We start from the raw sequence: 22,591 nt of genomic DNA, 5'->3' as shown, positions 1-22,591 counted from the left end.
TTTCTATCATTTTATCTTAACATAGTTTCATTTTGTATCTTTTTAGCCCTGATGAAGCCCTGCAAAGTGGGGCGAAACGTTGGAAAATAAATAGTTGTAAACTATTTTTGTTTCACTATTGACCGCAACCCTGACCATCTCCCTATATATTTTTTTTTTATAATTTGGAGGAATTAATGTTGAAGTGTTACAGAATTATTAAAATTTCATTAAAAAAAAATATGTTTTAAAAAGAACTTGACACCATAAATTGATTTGGATTCATATAAATTATTATTAATTGGTTCTAATGCGTGGACTTCCACTCGCTCAAGAGATCAACGTCTTTTCAATGCCCAAATATGAACCTTTTTCAGTTGAGATCAAATTTTGAAATATTTGATTATGTTTTCTTCCTATAAAAGCTTTTCAAATTTTGATCATATTTCTTGACAAAAACTCAGGATGAATACAAATTAAAACAGAATTTTGTCCTGAGAAAACAAATAAAAAGGAACAAAATCACAACACTAGTAACCTACCTACCAAGTAAATAAAAGACTAATAAGAAAAGTTCACCAAAAGTGTTTATGGTCGCCCATCTTCTACACAAGTACCCTGAAAACATAATGGACTTAACATTTAATATAACTCCCTCATACTTTTTTTTTTATTATTATTAAGTAATGCGAATATTGAATTAGTTTAATCTTGAAATTATTCATATTTAGTCTGGATATACTTCTCTAGAAAGTAGTTTGTTTTTATTTTTTAATATGTTGAGGTGAAAAAACTTCCATTTATAATATTATCAGTATTCTATATTTGTTTGTTCTACATATCGGGGTTCACCATATTCTTGTACTAATGTACCTCATTTTGTTAAATGTATCCATTTCTTTTTGAAATATTGTCAATTTAATACACATAAATTAAAATTTACAACATAACCTTGTAAGTTTACTAGTTCTTAAGTTTCCATTCACTAAACTTAAAATCCACTGACCCTGAGAGCCACTAAAGGAATCTATTGTACCATAATAACATATACATCTGTTATATGTACAATTTTCTGTAAAAGAATAAAATTAGTTATGAACAACTAAATACTTAGTTTTTCTTGATTTTTCATACTATCTGATTATTCTATTATATAATATAATGAAAAATTATTGATTTTAATATGGTAAAGTAAAACTGTTTCCGAATTTTGTTTCAGCCATTCATGAAAAATGTTTCATGGCATTCATGATTACTTCAGAGCTGTATATGGCTCTTACTTGTTTCCTCCTAACGAAGGCGAGGAAATTACCAGCGGATAATGTCGAAGGTCGTTCACTCCGTTACAAATACCAACTGATAGCCATCAACATGACGTCCTTTGCGGCGGCTGGCTACTTCTTCATCAGGCACAATCGGCACTGTGAACCATATGGTATTTTTATTTATATTTGTACCAAATAATTATTTTTTGAAATATTTATTTATTATAACCCTTTCACTACTGATCAGATGTTTCCTCGTTCGTAAAAATTCGTATTTACTTTTTTAATGATTAGCACAAGGATTGATCACAATAATAATTGAATAATTAAAACAGGTGTTTTATATTTTTTAGAAAGTTAACTGAGGGTTAAACTAATCAAAGTTTATAAACTTATCTAAACCACAAACAAATAATAATATAATTTAATCAAAGTAAAACAAAAATAGAAAAAAGTTTATAAAGAAATTCTCTCATTGCCTGACTTCCAGCGGCATGATTTAGTGGTGCACCAACTCATCACCACATGTGTATCAGAGATATATGAGAAAAAAAACTTTGAATTTAGAACTACTATTTTTAATTTTTTAACTTAAGGCAAACTAAGAAATTTTAAAATATTTATAAAAGTGTTAATGTCAGATGGTGAAACAAATTAATATTAAAAATTTTTATGCTCTGGCCGATTTGTTCGGTGATGGGAATTCCTTATATTTTAAATCTGTTTTATTTTTTTCAGTGTACTCAGCATTTGCATTTTTCGAATACATAGTCGTTCTGACTAATATGGCTTTTCATATCACTGCTTCATTGGACTTCCACTCAAGGGAGCTTGTAATCGACGAGAATGGATTGGACATCAGCTGACCTCCGGCAGTTTCTCGGGATCCTGGTGGATAACATGAGGAGACGGGAGCCCCTGCAGGGATCTATGTCACGATCCTTGCCGACGAGGGCTCCCGCCAAGAGTCGGACGATTCAATCTATGGCTTTGGAGCTGATTGGCTCATCGCCGTGGACCCACGCTCCGACTGGAGGCTCTCTTCTGTTCTCACACCTGCCAATTCGTATGTCATTTCTGTACTTAAGTCTTGATCCTTTCCTATTAAAGGCGTCAATGTATAGGACGCCTTAAACCTCCTGCTTTCTTTTTATGTTATACTCAATGTTGTCTTATAGCTTATCCAGCTCTCTTATGTACATATACTGTTCTCAGATTGTTTTAATTTCCAGTGCGGGAGGATGAACTTTTACGTATATATAAATATACATATTATATACATATATATTATAAGTATATAAAGATAAATTGGTATTTAAAATTTCTCTTTCCATTTTTGTGATTATCAAATTTACTTAAGCTATATAAGTATTGGACACATAAACTTTGCTATCGTCAATTTTAATGATGTTTATTTATGCAAGCTATGGCATTGAAAGCTTCTGCTATTTGAAGACTACATTGGAAAGAGGAGGTTTTCCTAAATTTTGCAGAAAATGGAGTATACATCAGTGTCCTTAAGAAATCTTTAGAGGAGCCAAGTATACAAAATTTAAAAATAGCTCTTTATTCTTTGTCCTAAATAGAATCTGGTATGATATTCAAATTTTAAAATATAATGCAATCAAAAATTTAAAAGGTCAAGCTGGGAAAAAACGAGATATCTTTGTGTTTTGTGGATTGGGATTAGGTATTCTATGCACTTATTGTCGAAAATAAACAAGGATTAAAACTCAAAATGATAATACGATTGGCCCCTGTGGCAAGCTCGTTTTTCTGCTATTTCCAAAAATTAATCAGAAATCGGAACTAATTTTTTAAAAAAAGAGAATCTTACTACCTTGTTTTTTCCATGTGGTCTTCATTTATTATTGAATTGCTTCTTTTAAAACTTATTATATAATTTGTTTAAAATTCGTTTTATTGGTGTTAATAGTATGATATAAATATAATCACTCAATTAACAATTATTTGGACCTTGAACATTTTAACAAAATAATTGTAATGAAACTATATCCATTACGATTTTGGGGTTACTAAACTTTTTTGTATATCGGAATGAAATTGAATAAAATAAAAATTACGAGTCAAGTTTTTTAAATTTTTCAACAGCTGAAAAAATGTTCATAGCCTCGGTCAATTAGTAAAAACTATCATTGCCATAACTTTGATACGTAAATATTATTTGATATCAATTACTCTTGTATTTGTATTATAATTAAAATTGAGGTTCAATTGTTAATATTTTGAAGATCAAATTGTTACGAAAAGAAAAAAAAATTAAACAAGCATTGCCCAATTTTTAGCGGATTATTTGTGATACGTAGCTTGTATATTCGATGTAACAGGATATATGTTTATGTGTCCTTTTTATTTATTATCTTCAAAGACATTTGTAAATGAGTACTTAAATATCATTAATTATGTCAGATACTTTATTTTTTTAATTTTTAAAAAGAAAAAAACAAAATTTATACTTATTCCTTGAGACCAGTTATTAAAAAAGGCTCGCTTTTAGGAAATGAATATGTTTCAGTTTTATTTTATAGCATTACAAAAAGATTTTTTTTTTATTATTTTAGACTGAATAAATTTTATATATATATATATATATCTTTATTTTTTGTTTACTAATTTGGTAGGCATTGTATCGGCTGTCTCCAGATGTTTTAGTATTGTTTTTTTGATTTTTGATGTTCATACATAACATTGATTTATTATATTTTGCTTCTAAATGCATCAGAGCAAATTATATTCGGTTTTATTTTAATGGAACAAATATGGGATCAGCATTTTGTCGGATTATGAAATATTCTCGACTATTTCAAGTCCCATTTAAACAATGCAAAATAAGGAATAATAGTCGTACATATAAGAACAGAGTTGTGAAAAAAATTAGTTATGATAAAACTACAAGCTAATAATGTCATAGAAACAGCATTGCATTAATATAAACTATAAGCTAAAGTTGTCATGGAAACAATGTTTAATTATTTATGGTTCATTAATAAAAACTACAAGCTTAAGTTGTCGTGGAAACAATATTTAATTATTAATGGCTCATTAGTAAAAACTAGAAGCTAAAGTTGTCATGAAAAGAATGTTTATTGATTAATAAAAACTACGAGCTAAAGTTGTCATGGAAACAATGTTTAGTTATTTATGGTTCATTAATAAAAACTACAAGCAAAATTTGCCATGGAAACAATCTTTAATTATTTATAGTTCATTAATAAAAACTACACGCTTAAGTTATCATGGAAACAATATTTATTTATTTTTCGTTCATTAGTAAAAACTACAAGCTAAAGTTGTCATGGAAACAATGTTATTTATTTTTGGCTATTAATAAAAATTAATGTTTCATAGAAAGAAAGTTTATTTTTTAAGGGAACAATATTAATATATATTTTATTAATAGTTGTCATGGAAACATTTTTAATTATTAAAGGTTCATTAATAAAACCTACTAGATAAAATTATCATGGAAACAATGTTTATTTATAAAAGAATCATTAATAAATAAGCATTGTTTCCATGAAAACTATAGCTTGTAGCTTTTACTAATAAACTATTATTAATATTTCTTTTATTGATAGTTGTCATGGAAACAGTGTCCAAATATTAAAGATTCATTGATAAATAAAAATTGTTTCCATAACAACTATAGCTATTAGTTATTATATCACAAATAATTTTGGTCCAACTCTGTTTATGACTATCAAGATTGTACGGTTTTAAAACATTTACATGCGATCTCTTTCTCTTTCTATTGATTTTTAATTATGTTTTTATCATTTACAGTTCTTACATTTTATATATCATTATACGGGAATGTACTTAAATTATTTTTTTTTTTTTAATACACTTGCCCTAATAGCTGTGCCTTTTTAAAGCTGGAACATTATGATTTTTATAATTCCTTTCAAATATGTTGTTTTTTTATTAGTTTTACGTGAATTGTATTGAATGAATGAACGGTATTATAATTTAAGTATATGGTGTATTATAGGTTAAGGTGACTGCACTGCCATCTTTGTTTTTGTTATGCTTTTTTTTTTTTTGTTTTAAAAAATTATGAATATATTTTGGGAATGAATTGTGGAAAATAGTAGGTTGCTTTTAATTGGGTACGTTTTTAATATATTCTTATTTTTTTAAATACTTTGTTGTGTATCGATTGAACAATTTAAAATATTCTCACTGATTTCTTGATCGGTACAAATGTTAAAAATAGTTCTTAAGAATTTATTTATTTATTCAGGTTCGAATTGAATCAGATAGTGACAATTTATTTTCTATTTTATTACTCTTCTGGGGCATTTCCTGATTCTATCAAATGTTGGGCATAAGTCTTTTGAAAATTTATCCAATTAAAAAAAAAAATATTAAATTTTTAGTCAGAGTTTTTAATCATGAATGAAGGTTTATTCAAAATGACAACAATTTCAGCTGATTAAAGAAAAAACTAAAACATCCTAATATATTTTTAATCATTTATTTTAAAATAAAATTTCAATGGATTAAAAAACTGATTTTTTAATAAAAAAAAAAGAAGTGCAATATTTTCACTAAGCAAATTGAAGAAATACAAATCCTTTGGCCTGTTTAGCAGCACTCGAATTAACTCAAGTTAAGGGGTTAAAGTGATATTTTACTGGTTTGAATAAAGATTTATCCATCAAATTATTGGTTTTCTTAAATAGTTAATTCATTTACAGTAGGAGTATTCATGATGTATTAAATATAAAGTATAGAATTGTGAGTAATCCGATTAAAAAGTCCATGTTACGTGCTGAATGCAGAGGAGCTCCTAGTGGATTTTCTTGGCAACTTTTTACCCTTTCTTTCCAAAAGTTTATCCATTACTTTATAAAATTTTTGTAAATGTCCCAAACTAAAACAAGACACATTAAACACGAACTACGAACAACTAACCTATCAAAACAACAGCAGACCAAATGGTACGGAGCTCAGCTGGTCTGTTGCATGATATGTCATATCGTTTCAACATGCTAAAAGAAGGAAATATTTCTCCATTTAACATAAATTAACGTGTTCAACTGAAGATCATGAATACACCTAATGACTACTACTAAAATGTTAATCATAAATAATATCTAAATTTTATAATTGTACATCCTTCAAAGAGACTAAAAATAATTATTATTTTCTGATTAGTCGTTTTATATTAGTTGTTATTAATGGCTAAAAAATTAGCCATAGCTATTTTTTCTGGCTAAAAATTTAATCATCAATCATATATTATTTGCCCAACTCTGGCCTTTGTAAAATGGGCAACTCAACTTTATGGCTTGGTGGGAAAACTTTGAGTATGAATCCTGTCGAAATCATTTTGTACGCCATCGATCAAGAAATATCACTTCTTTGTAAAGTACTAAACACTAGATCCTTGAGGTTGAGGTATTTTATTTTATTATTTTTATTTTTTGTTTGATAAAAATTCAACTTTCCTATATTTCAAATTATCAGTGTTCGGTCGATATGCATCTTGAAAATTATTTTATTTTATTATTTTTAATAAAACTGACAAATAATTTTTTCCAGTTCATTAAAATATGTTACATTGCCTCTGTCAAGCACAAATGGTAATTTTTAATCATAGTTTTATCTTGTGAGTAAATTCGATGAAATAATTATGAAGAGTGAATATTAGCAAGTTTTTAATTTTCGGATCAGTTATTTTTCATTATATGAATTAAGCTATGCTTTTCCTTGATTATATTCTATCAATAAATTGACCTTAGTCGTAGTTTTGTAACTTTATTATCTGTTTGAGAAATTTTTTATTTCTTAGGATATCCTTTTGTCTCTTAGCTGGGTGATATTAAAATTATAGGAATGTTTTTTTTGAGTGAATGAAAGTATAAATACAAATTAAAAATACTCTTTATATGGATTTATTTAAAACATGATGAAAAAAAGATTTCACCTACAAAATTTGTATTATAAATATTTATACTATTAATTAAATGATTTATAGAATAGATATTATGTATTTCTAATTCCAAAAAAATGTATCATGAACACTTTCATAGGAATTAGATTACCCAATTTCGAAACACTGTAGAAATTTCTACTTTCGATTTTCACGGTGATCACAATAACTTGCCTATAGATCGGATGTCGTTTACACATGTGCACTTTTATTTGAAAACAAAAATTTTATTGCCTGCTGGGTTTTCTAAAAAAAAAAAGTAACTTTTTTTCTTTTTACACCAGTTCGGATTATTAGAGTTTGCAGAGTACCGAAGTTTGGATTACTGAGATTACACTGTATTACATAGTAAAAAAAAAATTATAAAAAAATATAAGAGAATAAAATATTAAAATTGTTCTAGTCTTATTAGAACAAAGTTGTAATTTTATCAGCTTCTGTTTGAATATAGTGATCAGAAATACAATATTTATAACTGTGTTCATTCAGCTGATCAGAGGTCAGCTGAAATATTCCTAAATTTATTCACTAATATTCACTCTTCATATTATTTATTGAATCACTACTTGTATATATTATTATATCACATACTACGATTACTAAATAGTTACCCGGTCTCAACAATAAATGGTACTATGGGTCTTGATACAATGTTTTAGTCAAGATAGCAGCTCTCGCTATATTACTGAATAATTAATCATTGATTTAACAAATTAATGGAGTTTGTTGGGTAGTATTTTGGGTGATGGGTTACTTTTTGAGGTTATGGTATTAATTCTCTGATATATGTGGGTTTTTGAAATGAGTTGGTATTGTTTGCTTACGTGGTTACTCAAGTGTATGTTAGTCGTAGTCTTTTATGTAATATTTTATGAATAATTTTTTTAGTTATTAGGAATATGAGTAAAGTAAGTTTAATCCATTTGCTATCTTCTTAAATGTATTATAAGAGTTACCGTGATATATATTAAATTGTTTTATATGCTATCGCTGATGTTTATAGTAACTTTAGTGCTTCCTATAAACCTTAAGATTCCGTTCCTTAAAAAAAAAAGTTATTAAAAGGTACTACTATCTCCGTAGCGCTTTTATAAATTCTGTTGGTGCTGTTCTGTTATTTATGAATTTAAAAATATAACATTGTTAAACTGGATGTTTAAAGTCTGAAGTATTAATGAGTATGTTGAATTATATTCACCGTAATTGGAAGAATGCTGTGTTTTTAGGCTGTTAAGTTATTTCTTAATTTAATATACCTTTACTATTACTAGTCACTTATAATATTTTTCAATTACAAATTATTATTTATTGTATTTATTTTTGGTTTCATAATAATCGTTTATGTATTTTTAATTAATATAGATTTCAAACCATGTACATAATCCTTCATAAAGTTAGGTCCAGTTTTTCCCTCTGCAATAGAATCTGATGTACAATTTAAGGAAACCATGTTGTGTATTAAAAGATATAATTGTTGTAACTCGATATGCCAATACAGTATGCACTTCTTAATCTGGCGCCTATCTCGGCCTGATTTTTTCAGATATATCTGAGTATGGAAGATTAAAAAAATAAAATTGAAAATATTTTTTAATCACATAATGCATATATTTATATATTACATTCTTCAATATTTTTCTGTGCACATTTTGTACACAGGTTTTTATATCATAAAAGTATTTTTATTTTTAATCTTCCATTCAATATTACTGAGTTAATCGAGAGTGTGCGATACATATATTAGTAATATCTTATCTATTTTTCATGAATTGAGATAGTTATCATTAGAAATGGACTTTGTAAAAAAATATACTTACATTATATTTTTTAAAATTTTGGAAGATTAATAGTTGACCGTATGAAGTAAATTGTAGAAAGATAGTCCGGATGGTGGTCAATAAAGGTATCAAAATAGTAAAAAAAAAAAAAAAAAAAAACTAAACCCTATTTATTGGTACTTTTTTTTTTACTATTTATTATCTTTATTGTTTCCCAAACGGACTATTTTCCTATAATTTTTAAAACTATGATTTTTTTATGTATCAATGTATTTAAAAATGGCCATATATTCTATTTTGATTACATATTATGTTTGGAACTTCATTTTTCATCCTTTTTTATTTTTGTAATCTTATGTCATATCCAAGATTATTATTCTATGTAAAATAATTGTAATAAATTCACAAACATTTAAAATGGATGTTATTTCCAACCTAGTTTAATTTTACAGATTTGTAAAACAACCTATAATTCTCGTATTGAGTCTTAAATCTACTTATATGATTTAATGTTTTATATTTGAATATGAAAATTTATTTTAACTAAAATAGTACTGTTCACTTTTCAAGTTATATCAAGATAACAGTTACGTAGTAAGTATTGTTCTGAGATATATATTGGAATTAATTTCGACATAAACTTTTGTTGTCGTTGAGAATCCAAATGTAAAATTAAACTTCATCTTTCTGCTTAGATAAGATTATTAAACTTAACTCATGTTGAAGATGAATTCAATGCTTTTGAATTCAAATTTTAGTTGTATTATAATTTTTGGAAAGCAAATTGTGTATGTTTGTTGAGGTTATGCCAAGGCCTTAAGAATATTATTTATCAAAATGGACCTGTGTATAAAAATTTCTTATGTCTAAATCAAAAAAAAAAAATAACAAAAAGAAGTATTTTTGTTTAATTTTGTTACATAATGTAATATTATAACTTATAGCCGTTATCCATAGTAATGTAATTGTAAATATATATGTGTTCGACTGTAAATGTATGTAAAGTTTCAGTATATATTTGTATAAAAATATAGTCCATTAAAAATATGTATCACTTTATGTGGATGTTTGTTTATATGTAAGTAAATGTACTGGTATTTTCTGGAAGTATTGTTTATAAAAATGTAAAAATAACAAAAAAAAAACAAACAAATTATTGCATTTAAATATAAATCTTCTTTAAATATATACATAAATAAAAATGTAGGTAACTTTTAGCAGCCTTATTAGTCAACCATCTTGTGATATCAACTTATATTTGAAAAAAGAAAAAAAAAATATGGTCTTGAATCTTCATTATTATAGCCGAAGTTTATTAAAGATGTTTTTAAATAATCCAAAAAAAAAAAATAAGAAAAAAAATGGCTTTTTACATATTATTAATGGTTTCCTAAAATAGGTGCTTGTTGTATCTGTTTCCTTCAGTGGCTGTTATTATGTACATTATTTTTACATACATGTTGGTTACATGTATATATACATAGGATGGTTAAGGTTAAGAAAGTATGAATTTTATATTCAATTATTTGCACATATACTGGCCTGAGTTCTTTGTCGGACTTCAGTAATATCCTGTAATGCACTTTTATCACTGATACTGCCGGTAAATGTTGTTCCAAGAGAGTTCAAAGTGTAACCGTAAAACTCATGTTAATTTTATCTTTCTTAGAATTGATATAACCAGTCATAAAGTTATTTGTTATCATTTATTTCATGTCAAGAGTATATCAATCAGATTATTTTAAAAAAATATTAATTTTTATAAAAGATATGAAAATTCTTATTTAATTTTTAATATTTTCTTTTGGATCTTCTCTTAACTCGATGTAAATATTTTTATATTCATTTCATTTTGTAAAGTTAGTCGATTTCTTTCTCATAAAATTATCTGGCTAGAAAACGAAACAGAGTCCTATTCGTATCTTCATAATTTAAATATTGTGGTCACAACATTAAATTTTTGTAAGATTGCAATTGTAAACTTACCAAATATAGGATATAATTTTTCTTTTCTTTATTTTTTTTTTTATCCTTTTCAGATTTTTAAACAGCCGAAAAGACAAATTGATTTTAAATTTCAGCTATAATAGAAAATATAATTACTTTAAAGGGATTACGTCAGAATGTCAGTCACCATTCAAAAGCCTGTCTTAACTTGAATCAGGAAAATATCAGTCTGACTGACACTCTTGAATGAAATATCCAACAGTAAGAATCTTGTGCAATGTCTCTTTCATTGGCAATAAACCGAGTTTTGTTTGAACATTATTTTGGCATTTATCTGCTAGAGAAAAGTGAAACACAAAATATGAATGAACCACTCGCAGCCTCCTCTCCCCCCACTTCACATTGTGGATGATCAGATTTCAAAATTTTCTTGGTAACATTCACTATTTGAGTTAGTAGCACAGTGCCTTACCTCTGAGCTACCCACTACCATGAAAAAATTATTTATTTGTAATTTTGGATTTGTGACCTTTCTAAAATAAATGATTCAATTAAATAAGCAATTTACATCTTTTAAAAAATTTGCATTAATGTCAAGACAACATGAAGTCTCTTAAAAAGTAAAAATGAACATCTAAAATTACTTTTCTACTCTCTTGAATGGATAAAAGTATAACAAGAAATATTGAAAATATTAGAAAAGTAATTAAAAATCAAACATTACTCGATGTAAATAATGGAAAAATTGTAATAAACAATGAGAAATAGGTTAAAGTAAACAATATATATGATACAATAAGAACTGTGAAAATATACAGGTAAAATTAACAAAATATAGAAATGATACCTAAAGTAAGTAGTAATATTGAAAATAAGATGTGATGAGTAAAAGTAAATGAAGTATATTCGTTAAAATAAATAAGAAAAGAATTAAAGGTGTATGGTATGGAGGCGAGAAGTAAGGAGGAAATAAAAATAAATCTTCTGTATTAATTTAATTCTATAATGCTTTTAGAACAATTATGAGATTACACAATATATTGGTCAAAAACAGTGTGGTCACACTTAATTACAACTTATATTATAATTGAATATGAATGATTTACAGAAAAATTAAATTTTTATGATACAGAAAAATTAACTAAATACATAAAAACAAAACAAAAGTTAGTCACAATAATAAATGCTAATGTTCCATATGTATATCGTCTATACTACAATAATATTGGTTCAGTTTGGAGAAGCAAAAGGTAATTAAACAGAAGAATTAATGCATGACATATGGTAAAGAGAATAGAGTTCCAGTGAAAGGCAGCTCAGGTAAAAAAGGATCAAACGCAGCAGTTCGGTGAGGTGGAGGGAAGATGTCATATGAACGAAACCTGATAGTACGGGATTGGACTAAGAATTTGAAATGTAGTTTTTGTAGGATATAGGAGGGGCACTGAGTATTAACTAATTGGAATAGAAAGGAAGCTAGGAAATATCGGAATTGGAAGGATGGATAGAGGCACTTCAACTTGGCCTATTACTGGGCTAGGTGTGTATCTCTAGTGATTCATAAGATGTTTAAGTTCAGATTCGAGATTACCCGAGAGTCCACCATATACCAGGCAGCCATCGTCAAAGTGGTGGAAAACAAGAGGAAACTAAGAGTTGACGGGTTTTAAGTGGAAGGAGATAATGGATTCTATTTAATTGCTTCAGGGTAGCTATGGTTGGACAGGAAATTTGAGAAATGCATGGTTCCCAGGATAGAATATGACCGAAAGTGACTCCAAAACTTTTGACTAACATTTGGAATGAGATAGGAGTATTGTTTAGGATAAGGTTGGGAGATCCTGGGATTGATTTAAGGAGAAAGGGAGATCCGATTATGATAGATTTAATCTTCTCGGCATTTAACCAATGTTTATTTTTGTTTGCTCAAGTACTTAATCTATTACAGTTCTTTTCCCCTATTAGGAGTCCTTGGGGGTATTAAAGCCAATAACCAACAACAGTTTGCATAAAAAAGATTTTTTAATAATTGTCTTTAAAAGACATGTTATAAGAGATCATATATTTAGTTTAAAATATTCAGAAACAGTAATTACATAATTGATTACTACCAATCTGTCATGTAAAATATCCAAAGTATTACAATATTTAGGAACAATTATTCTGAAAGACAGTCATCATTCAAAAACCAGACTGATGTGACTGACTCAATGCCTTAGGTGGTTGTTAGATCTGACTCCAATATATAATGTTATGTACTCTTGACCAGAAGTGCTCATTAATGCATGCTCACTTAGGAGTAAGGTAGTTCATTAGGAGGTGAATAGATAGGATGAGACTTATGGGTGCCAGCCGAAAGTTCTCTAAAGATAGTAAGGTTGTCCTACAGGATACTATTCCTGTTGGTATGAAGAGAAATGCAAGCCTGAGGGTAGTATTTAGTATATCACCAGTATCATTGGAAGGTAACTTTGTTCAACCCATACTATTCATGTAGATAGGAAGGGGTATGTAAACCCTAAGCTGGAGGTTAACAAGCCACCAGGAAGGGGGAGGAATCCTGAGAAGGTAGAGAAATAAAAGTCAACATACATTTCCTAAAATATAGCTCTAGAATTTACTGATCCACTGAACAAATCGTCATCCTCTGCCTGCTAAGGTGGTGTTTCTGTGAAACGAGATTTCGCACCAACACATTCTAATTTTGGCCTAGTCTAGTCCCTAGCGGAGAGGTACTATGTGTAAGATGTTAGCTTTCAGTGGATCAGCAGATTCTATTGGAATCTTTATTAATTCAAATTATATATTTATATATATTACAATGTCTTATATAGTTGTTACATGTTACAATTTAGGTATTTACAATGAATAGTACAAATATTAATATACGGCATTTGCTTGTCACCAGTAGTAGTTCCCGTGTAAGCTGGTAGGTTGCGTCATGCCGGACCAAAACGGGTTTCGGCGTCTATAATATTTACAGACTAGACCAGCAGGTAGCTTGTCGCTACACCTGAAAACCCCTTTACTTTCAGTCCGACTTACGGTTACTTCTAAGAAAAATACCTAACAGTAAGAATCTTGTACGATTCGTCAGAAACAAAAATCTTTTTTTGCAATTATCTGCAAGAATAAGGTAAAATTTTATCTCATTCGTGAATTGAATGTGATAATATAATATACCACAGCCTACCATTCACTTTCAGTTCTCTCTCCGCTTGAAATTTTGAGTGATCGGGTTCAAACATTTTTTCTCCGAGATTTAGCCCTCGAAAAAGTGATTAGAACATCACTCGAAAATGGTGGGCTGCACGTCGAAATGAAATATAAAGTCCTGGAAGACTCTAAAAAGAGAAGCAGAGGAAATCGGCATGGAAAAAAAAAGGAAGATAAAACAAAATATATGATTCTAAACCGAAAAATCTATCCTGGACGGCAAATCGTTTCCATAAGGAGACAGTTACAAATACCTCGGCTCCACAATAACACAAATAAAGGTTCGACGGACTGAGATATACCTGCGAATATCAAGCTCGAATACAGCCTTCTTCTCTCTGTCAAGAATACTGAAATCCAGCTCTGATACACGGCTGCGAGTTCTGTGTTCTAATGGAGAGATTTAAACGAAGTCCTCCGAACAATTACAGGAGCGATCTGGGATCAGAGTCTTAACATATGGAGGAGAAGAACTAACAGCAAACTGCTTGTAGAGATTGATCAGTCAATATTTCATGATATGAAGGCAAGGAGGTTAAGATGGGCTGGACATGTGGCTCGAAGCAATCTCAGGACGCCTCTACATAACAATGGATGCCAGTATGAATAGACAGAATCGACAAAGATGCGAAGGAGTTGCACGCAGCAAACTGGAAAGCAGCCCATGACAGACAGGCGTGGAGAAGGCTGGTTCGGGTGGCCAAAGATCTACCAGGTATGAAGAGCCAACTGAAAAGAAAAGTCCATAAGCAATACAAAATATAATATTAAACATGACCGTCTTTAGTTTTACGGTCATTCTGACTGATCCTTGACATTGTGGAAATATCCCCCCCCCGTTTTAAGAAGGGTAACTGCCGAAGTAACTTAATATCAAACTAAATAATTATTAAAATATAATGTAAAACTCAGAAATATGGTGTAATATTTTATATTAGTATAATTAATATGTTTATAAAAAAAATAATAATAATATATTATGTTGTAGCAAGATTTTTTTTTTTTTATTATGACTCAGTGCATTAAAAGAATATTTCTCATATTTATTTGTTATTAAGTAATTTCTTCTTATTGCAAGACTCTAATTTATTGAATATTAAAAATAAATAATTGAATTCTGAAAGATTTTATCGATTGTGAAGTTGAAAACTGTTCACTATCTGTTTTGTTTCTAGTTTTGAAAGATTCTACCTGTTATGTTTTCACGACTTTAAGGTTTCTTTTAACAGGTTATTGGAATCAGATTATGAAAGTTAGAATCACAAGTAAGTCTAACAAATATTAAATTAAATCCATCATTTGACTGTTGTTAATTAAAATGTCCTTGTCAATTATAGATTGGAACGGCGTTGCTACTTGGCGATGGCTAGCAAACGATGATACTTGTGGAATATGCAGATTGGCCTTTGATGGATGTTGTCCTGATTGTAAAGTTCCCGGAGATGATTGTCCTTTAGGTTCGTTTCATAATTAATTGATTATATAATCTTATCGTCCTTAATCTAAATAATTGTTTTATCTTTTCAGTTTGGGGACAGTGTTCTCATTGTTTTCACATACATTGCATCATGAAATGGCTGAATTCACAACAAGTTAATCAACATTGCCCTATGTGTAGGCAAGAATGGAAGTTCAGAGAATAAAATATTTATTTTTGGTTGGGCCACTCTAGTGTTGTGTTGGCTTCTTTTTGTTGGCTGGGTTATATGAACTTTACTCTTCTGTGTTTCTGTTACTCTTATATCCTAGGTTATTAAAGACTAAACTTCAGCTAAACTTGGAAGTTGAAAATTACTGTTATCACCAATCTACCGAAATATCGTGTATATCAAAAGGTAAGAATTGTTTAACTGCTGATTTTGAATTTAACTTAAGTTCGGTTTAAGACAATTGCTAATTATACTCATTCAATTCTCTGCATAAGGTTTCCATAATGCTTAAACAATACACCACTTTTTCCCTTTAATCAGACTTTTGACTATTTATTTTTTAAACAGAATATTATAAGATATGTCAGTCAAAATGCTACTAGTTTGTTGATTTATCCTTTTGTGACATTTATGATAATATCAAATAGCCAATTATTAACATAAGCAGTGTCAAATGTCATTGCAAAGTAGGAAAAATTGCAGAAAACATCGTATACTCTTCTTATAACTTCTAATAAGCTTCTTGGTTTCCTTTTAAAAACTAGGATTTTGATATTTAAGTATGATTAGGAAGATAAAACAATAAATAAGTTCATATATTTTTCCTTTTTTGGATAGAAGATAAAGTGTGAGTCCAAGTAATTGTATACTTAATTATTTATTGCCGATTTTTCTGATAATATTTATCATAGAATATTCTGTTATTTCAATAATTTTAATATTTGTAGAAACTGTAGATTTTGGTTGATATTGAAAGAAACGACAAAACAAATGTGGTGTTCTTGTTTTTTTAATTATGACTATGTTTTTTTTCAACCATTTTCAGGGCTAGAGTTATGAATGTACATTAAAAATACATGAAGAACTTTATTTTTTTATTATTATTATTTCTCCTGACTAATCTATGACTAAAATAAAAAATCATTTAAAACTACTATCTACTCCAACAGAGAATTTTCCTCTTTTTTTTTTTTCTTATTCATTTACAGCACAAGATTATTATAGTCATATTAATTATTAAATATTTTTTTCTTAATATACAGTTCAAGATAACCTTATTATTATACTCAGATTAATTATTAAACGATTTTTTCTTTAAAAAATACACCATTTCGCATTGAATAACTGCCCAAAAGCATTCAAGACCCAAATGTTACAGAAAGGGAGATGGTGAATACCTAAAAGGCAACAAAATGTAATACTAAAGAACAAGAAAAAGTTCTTAGTTGAAAACAATCTATAGGAGAATTGTCGAATTGATATCCAAAGAGTAGCTCTTGGGTTAAATGTCAAACTCCAGAATTATGCCTATGATAAAAATAAAGACCTTGATTGATATAGAAATTTAAGATAATTAGATGTATTTTTAATGTAGAGATTAGATATACTCTTGATAAGTTGAAAATTAGATAGAACTTGCTAGAAAATGTTTAATACATAAGTTATAACCTAAACTTTAATTAAAGGGAGAAAAGAAGCAAAAGTACAAAGAGCCATAAGTAATGTCACATCGGTCATAAACATCAGAGATATAATAAATTTTGATATAAGTTATAAGAAGTAAATGGGGTGGGAACTGCAGCTGAAAAATGTATATTATAACCTAAAATTTAATTAAAGGAGGAAAGAAGCAATCATGAAGGAAAAGAAATTTTCCTTCTTAAAAGGCGTTTAATATTGGAAACTAATCTCAGATAAGGAGTTGTCAATCTTGGTTACTTTCGGGTTACCACTTGCAGTCTAGTAAAGTAATAATGGTCTCCTGATTTTTTTTTAGAGGACCCAAAGTAAATATTTCCTATATAATATCCAAGTTTACTTTTTTTTATTGAATTTTAATTTCACCTTATATTATCATTATAATAAAACTTTGTCAATTTTTGTTTAGCTTAACATGTCGCTACAAGGTCTTCCTCCTCTACCTAAAAGTTTGAGCACCGTCAACCTTGCCGAACCTGTCAACGGTAACAAGAGAACTCACCATCATAAGCTGCCACCTCCACCTCCACCGCCTGGTCCAAGGCAGCCACCACCACCTCCTCCGCGGAAGCAAACAAAGCTTGATGTTCAGCTGGCTCGACTTAGAAAGGAAATGGTACTGCTCTTAAGATGTGTAAATAAAAGATAAATTTTTATGAAACATATATTTTAATTTTAGTAGTTTTATTTTATTTTTTCTTACCTCCTTTATTAAATAGATAAATAACAGAATTAATATATACACACATAATTAGTGCCCTTCTTTTTCCACATGGCATTATAAGGGGTAGGGCTGGATCCGCTGAAGGCAGAGGCTACAATATTGGCTGGGGAGGTACAAAGTTGGGGGATAAAAGGATTAAGATAACTTAAGGCTGTAGAGCCCAAAGCCCTCCCCTCGGCGAGGACGTTGATGTGCCTACGGCCTATGAAATTCGGCAGAGGGAAGCTGGAGCTCATCGGGTATACCACTGTTCCTGGCTGTTTAGAGTGAAGTTCCTCTGGCTATTCGCTGAAGGGAGGAAATCTGGAAACTGCAGCTTCTTCAGCGTAATCTTGAAGAGGTGTCGCTGGAGCAGGGCACCATAGAGCAGAGTCGGGAGGATGATTGCCTTATAAATCTTCTCAGTACTTTTAGAAAAATCATATGCATTATAATTTGAATATGACAAAGTATTTTAATGGGAATAAAATAGACCACGTAGCTACTGGAAAGATAATCTATAAAAGAAATAAAAATTATATTTTAAAGGATGGTGGATTTTTAGAAGGTTCATCATGAAGACGGAAGAAGAGCGTCGAAATCTTGATAAAGGAATACAGAGTAATCTGAACTGAGGTAGAAAAAAAGTTACCTTTTTTTTTAACAAACTCAACAGGCACTAACATTTTTGTTTTCAAATTAAAGTGCACATGTGTAATTCCCGATCTGTTGTAACTACTTTGAAAATCAAAAGTGGAAATTTTGATACAGTTTGGATTTCAAGTAATTGAATTTCTATTAAAGTGTTCATGATATAATGATCATTAGATTGTTGACCTTGGATAATATATGAGATTAGAATATAGTTGAAGATAGAATACAAATAAGTAAAAAACTTGTTTGTTAGTGTGCCAAAGTTTCATGCTGAATTTCGAGGCTTCATCTGGACTCCTTGGAAGAAATTGGAAATCCTAGTACCTGCGATTTTAGAAGTAAATGGATTTCCGATCTCTGTCCTGATGAAGATAAGAAGTTCTTGCGGGATCGTTGGCACTAATAAATAACTTTTTCACTTATTTGTGCTCTACACTAACTGCACCTCCAACCTTTTTCTCTTGTTCATAATATATTTTGTTGGAATTAAAAATACATGACATCTATTGTATAAATCATTTGATTCTGTAAAAATAATTTAATTAGTAGTAGAAGTATTTATAAAACAAATTTTGTTTATAAACTATTTTTTCATGTTTAAAATAAATCCATATTACGATTATTATCAGAGATTTTTATCTACGATCAAATAATATGTATTGTATGGCAATATGATTGAGAAAACTGATAAATTCAATAATCAAGATTGATTCTCATATGGATTTATTATTTCTGATTTCAGTATAGCCTAAGAGAGCTGGACCTGTCCCTCCTCTCCCAGCTGTGGTCATTGAATGAATCTTTGCAAGAGTTCCGTGCAATGCAAGAGATGTTGTCCCCGCACTCCGATCCGGAAGAGGATGCCCTCTATTCTAACCTTCCTCCATTACACGAAGGCACTTACCCGTTGTCTAGTAGTTCGTCCAGATCTAGTAATAATGCTTATACGGAGTTATGAATGTAATTTCAAAAATTAGAATCATATAAATTTGTTCATATTGAACGTGTGAGTTTTAAATTTTAAGATAAACTCAAAAAAATAAAAATTTTGAACTTTTTTATCACTATCAACTTTAGTAATGTTAATTAGAGATTAGAATCTAATGACTTCACTATGTGAAAATATTGTGTATAACTTAATACAATATCTACTTATTCGAAATATTTTTAATGTAGTTGTGATTGTTAAAAATCTATTGTTTGAAGACTGTTATTATTTAAAATTTTATTTTTTATTACTGTGTATATATTTCAGTTCCTTTAATCATTAATTCTTGTCTATTGCCTAATATTTTTGGCAATTATGTAATAATAAATAAGAATATGTATACTCTAACTTGGATGCTATAGGGTAATTTCTGAAATTTAGTACTTGAAATGTACATAAAGAGGCAAAAAAGTTGTTACACTTTATTATAATGTTCTTTTTTTTATTTTTGAAATCAATTTATTTAATTAATATAGTGTAATCTCAGTATTCCAAATTAATTGCTACTGAGGGATGTTCGGATTATAGAAATATTAGGAATAATGGTGAAAACAAATTCAATAATATGAATGTATATTACTCTTTTTAATTATTTTCCCATATTTTAAATATATATATATATATTTAGACTTCTCCAAAAACTTTACTGCTATGGTATATCGTTCTCTGTTGCCCAATTCAGACAATGATTGGAATGAGATACTGATTCATGCTTTATTATCATTGATTCCTTAATTTGTCTTTCATCTTCATGATTTATACAATAGATATTATGTACTTCTAATTCCAACGAAACGTATTATGAACACTTTTATAGGAATTCAATAATAACGAAATTGTGTAAAAAATTTTTACTTTGATTTTCACGGTGGTTACAATAACTTGCCTCCAGATCGTGAAATTTTAAATGTCCTTTACACATGTGCATTTTTATTCAAAAACAAAAATGTAACTTTGTTTTTTTTTTCTTTTATACTAGTTTGGATTACTGGAGTGTTCAGATTACTTAGATTAACTTGCATTTCCCTAGTCTTTTACAACTAATAATAGATGCTGTGTTCTTGAAACAAATTAAGAATTTAATTTCTTAAAATAACTTATGTGAAAAAAGTTCCTGGTTATTTCTATTTATTTAAAAATAAATTATCTGGAGGACTATTAACAATAATTATTTTATGAAATTGGTTAATATCTTACAAATTGTATCTATTATGAAGAATATGATTATAAATATAAAAAAAGTTCAGGGTTTTAAAAAAAAAAAATCAATTGTTATTCTATTCTTTTGAATTCATTATAGTTACGTTCAACCTGGGCCTAACAAATTTTTACAAGTATCAGAAAAGTTACAATTTTTTTTCTCCTATCTATGTAGACGGTAATTTTTGCAATCTTGTATTATAATAATACAGGTTATAAATGTATATATTTTAAATTAACTAATATCCTTTTTGCAATTTTCGTATGAATAGAATTTTTTTAATATTCGTAGTTAAGTTTATCTTAAAATATACACATCTTCTTTGCCTTGGGTAGTGACGAAGCAAAATTAGATTAAAGGAAAAACAAAAACATAATATTTATATGGTTTTGTAATATTTTTATCCATGATAAACTAGTGATTAAATCTAAAATTCCAACTTTTAATGATAAAAGTTCCTATTTAGTTATTTTTCAAAAATCGGCCACTGTATAAATGAATTTTAGATTGAGGTGGTATCTGTTCTCAATCGTTGTTTATTCGTTGGTCTTTTCAACAATGTTTTCAACCCGGAGGTAGACTTTAAGTAGTTTTATGACAATTTAAGTTAGTCTTTTTTTAGGCTCTCGATATGAGATATGCTGTCTCATGCTCCTTTTTTTTCTGATTATGCCTAAATTGGTGTAACATCTGCTTAATAATTTACTTTCATTAAAGGCTTTGGTTAGGATCTTTCAATATCTTTTTCTTTTTACTAAAGTTTCCATTAAAAATATCAAGTTAGTGTTATTATCAGATCATTAATAACTAATTAGAAATAGTTTTTTTAAGTTAAAAATGCTTATAACAATTACTCATGTATAAAGTAAGTTCTTAATTATCTAATGTCAGGTTCAAGTTGTATTTATCTAATACATTCCATTTTTAAATGTATGTTTACATATAAGTTTTTTTTTAGTATCTTTTTCAATCTACCAATAAATTGTGATCTAAAATTTATTCCATAATGACACCAACATTTTGTCCTTTTTTTTTTAATCATTTAAATTAGGTTATATTAATAAATAGAGTCGAGAAATATAAACAAAATTATGACTCTGGCTAATATATCACCCTAAACCATCCATCCCTTCTAATTAAATAATGCTTAAAATTCAAAAAGCATAGTTAAGAATACTAGGATAGTTACAGTTAGTAAGAAGTGTTGCGAGATGATTCGAAATGTTTATCTAAACCATTTGGACTTATAATCGATGTTACGAGAAAATTTAAAGGCGAAGGAATTTAAGAAGAAAACTTCTACAATGTTTTTCAAATAGATGGCTTATCTTTTTATTTTATGTAATAAGTTTTGTAAAAAAGTCTTTTTATAATTTCTTTTTTATCTAGTTGTATTATATGAAATGTCAGTTTTCACAGGAAAGGTTATCTATTTAGAAAAACAACTTTATGAAATCTAAACATTTTTATTAAAAAGATTTATCCTGGTATATAAAGGAGTCTACCTTCTTGCATAAGCTTAACAAACATAACATTTAAATACCTAGGGTCAACAATAGATGGGAAGGGTGCATTGGAATCAGAGGTTAGGAGGAGAGTTGGTCTGGCAAAAAGGGTGATTAGAATGTTACACCCAGTCCTCACGGATATGGTCATCTCAACAGACAACTAAAGGCGCATTTTCAAAAGTATTGTTGAGTCCTCACTCAACTACACAGCAGAAACCTGAACACAACCCAGGAATGAGAAGATTAGAGGTAGGCTGGGGGGTGA

At 28.7% G+C, this 22,591-nt stretch overlaps 3 protein-coding genes across 4 annotated transcripts in view; all 3 read left to right on the top strand.

Annotated features, from left to right (window-relative positions):
• Positions 1-10,993, top strand: part of LOC106684187 (post-GPI attachment to proteins factor 2) — a 26,821-nt gene extending 15,828 nt beyond the window's left edge. The window contains exons 3-4 of the mRNA XM_014426125.2: positions 1,199-1,414; positions 1,983-10,993. Coding sequence (XP_014281611.1) covers positions 1,199-1,414; positions 1,983-2,110 — 344 coding nt within the window. The 3' untranslated portion in view covers positions 2,111-10,993. The remainder of the gene's footprint in view (positions 1-1,198; positions 1,415-1,982) is intronic.
• A 4,261-nt stretch (positions 10,994-15,254) lies between these two features.
• Positions 15,255-15,809, top strand: lmgA (lemming A). 2 transcript variants are annotated; one of them, XM_067044861.1, is made up of 3 exons: positions 15,255-15,409; positions 15,482-15,601; positions 15,672-15,809. In XM_067044861.1, the coding sequence occupies exons 1-3, from the start codon at positions 15,391-15,393 to the stop codon at positions 15,785-15,787; spliced, it is 255 nt and encodes an 84-aa protein (XP_066900962.1). In that variant the 5' UTR covers positions 15,255-15,390; the 3' UTR covers positions 15,788-15,809. The 2 variants fall into 2 exon arrangements, with proteins under 2 accessions (XP_066900962.1, XP_066900963.1); XM_067044862.1 differs by lacking the exon at positions 15,255-15,409 and having other exon boundaries at positions 15,463-15,601.
• Positions 15,810-15,842: 33 nt separating this feature from the next.
• LOC106684183 (leucine repeat adapter protein 25) lies at positions 15,843-19,602 on the top strand. The gene is made up of 3 exons (XM_014426116.2): positions 15,843-15,979; positions 17,682-17,888; positions 19,372-19,602. Exons 2-3 carry the CDS (start codon positions 17,688-17,690, stop codon positions 19,585-19,587), a joined length of 417 nt encoding a protein of 138 aa, XP_014281602.1. The 5' UTR covers positions 15,843-15,979; positions 17,682-17,687; the 3' UTR covers positions 19,588-19,602.
• Positions 19,603-22,591: the final 2,989 nt, after the last annotated feature.

This window comes from Halyomorpha halys, unplaced genomic scaffold (genome assembly GCF_000696795.3).
Source record: "Halyomorpha halys isolate HHAL.00 unplaced genomic scaffold, Hhal_1.1 Scaffold552.1, whole genome shotgun sequence".
NCBI classification, from domain to species: Eukaryota; Metazoa; Arthropoda; class Insecta; order Hemiptera; family Pentatomidae; genus Halyomorpha; species Halyomorpha halys.
Note: the sequence above shows the minus strand (reverse complement) of the source record. Positions and strands in the feature narration are given on the sequence as shown.

Excerpts from the sequence above, each read along its gene's own strand:
- lmgA (XM_067044861.1), top strand. Across the intron at positions 15,602-15,671 it reads CGGAGATGATTGTCCTTTAG|TTTGGGGACAGTGTTCTCAT; the intron begins GTTCGTTTCATA and ends TTATCTTTTCAG.
- LOC106684183 (XM_014426116.2), top strand. The coding sequence starts at position 17,688 with ATGTCGCTACAAGGTCTTCCTCCTCTACCTAAAAGTTTGAGCACCGTC. Across the intron at positions 17,889-19,371 it reads CTCGACTTAGAAAGGAAATG|TATAGCCTAAGAGAGCTGGA; the intron begins GTACTGCTCTTA and ends TTCTGATTTCAG.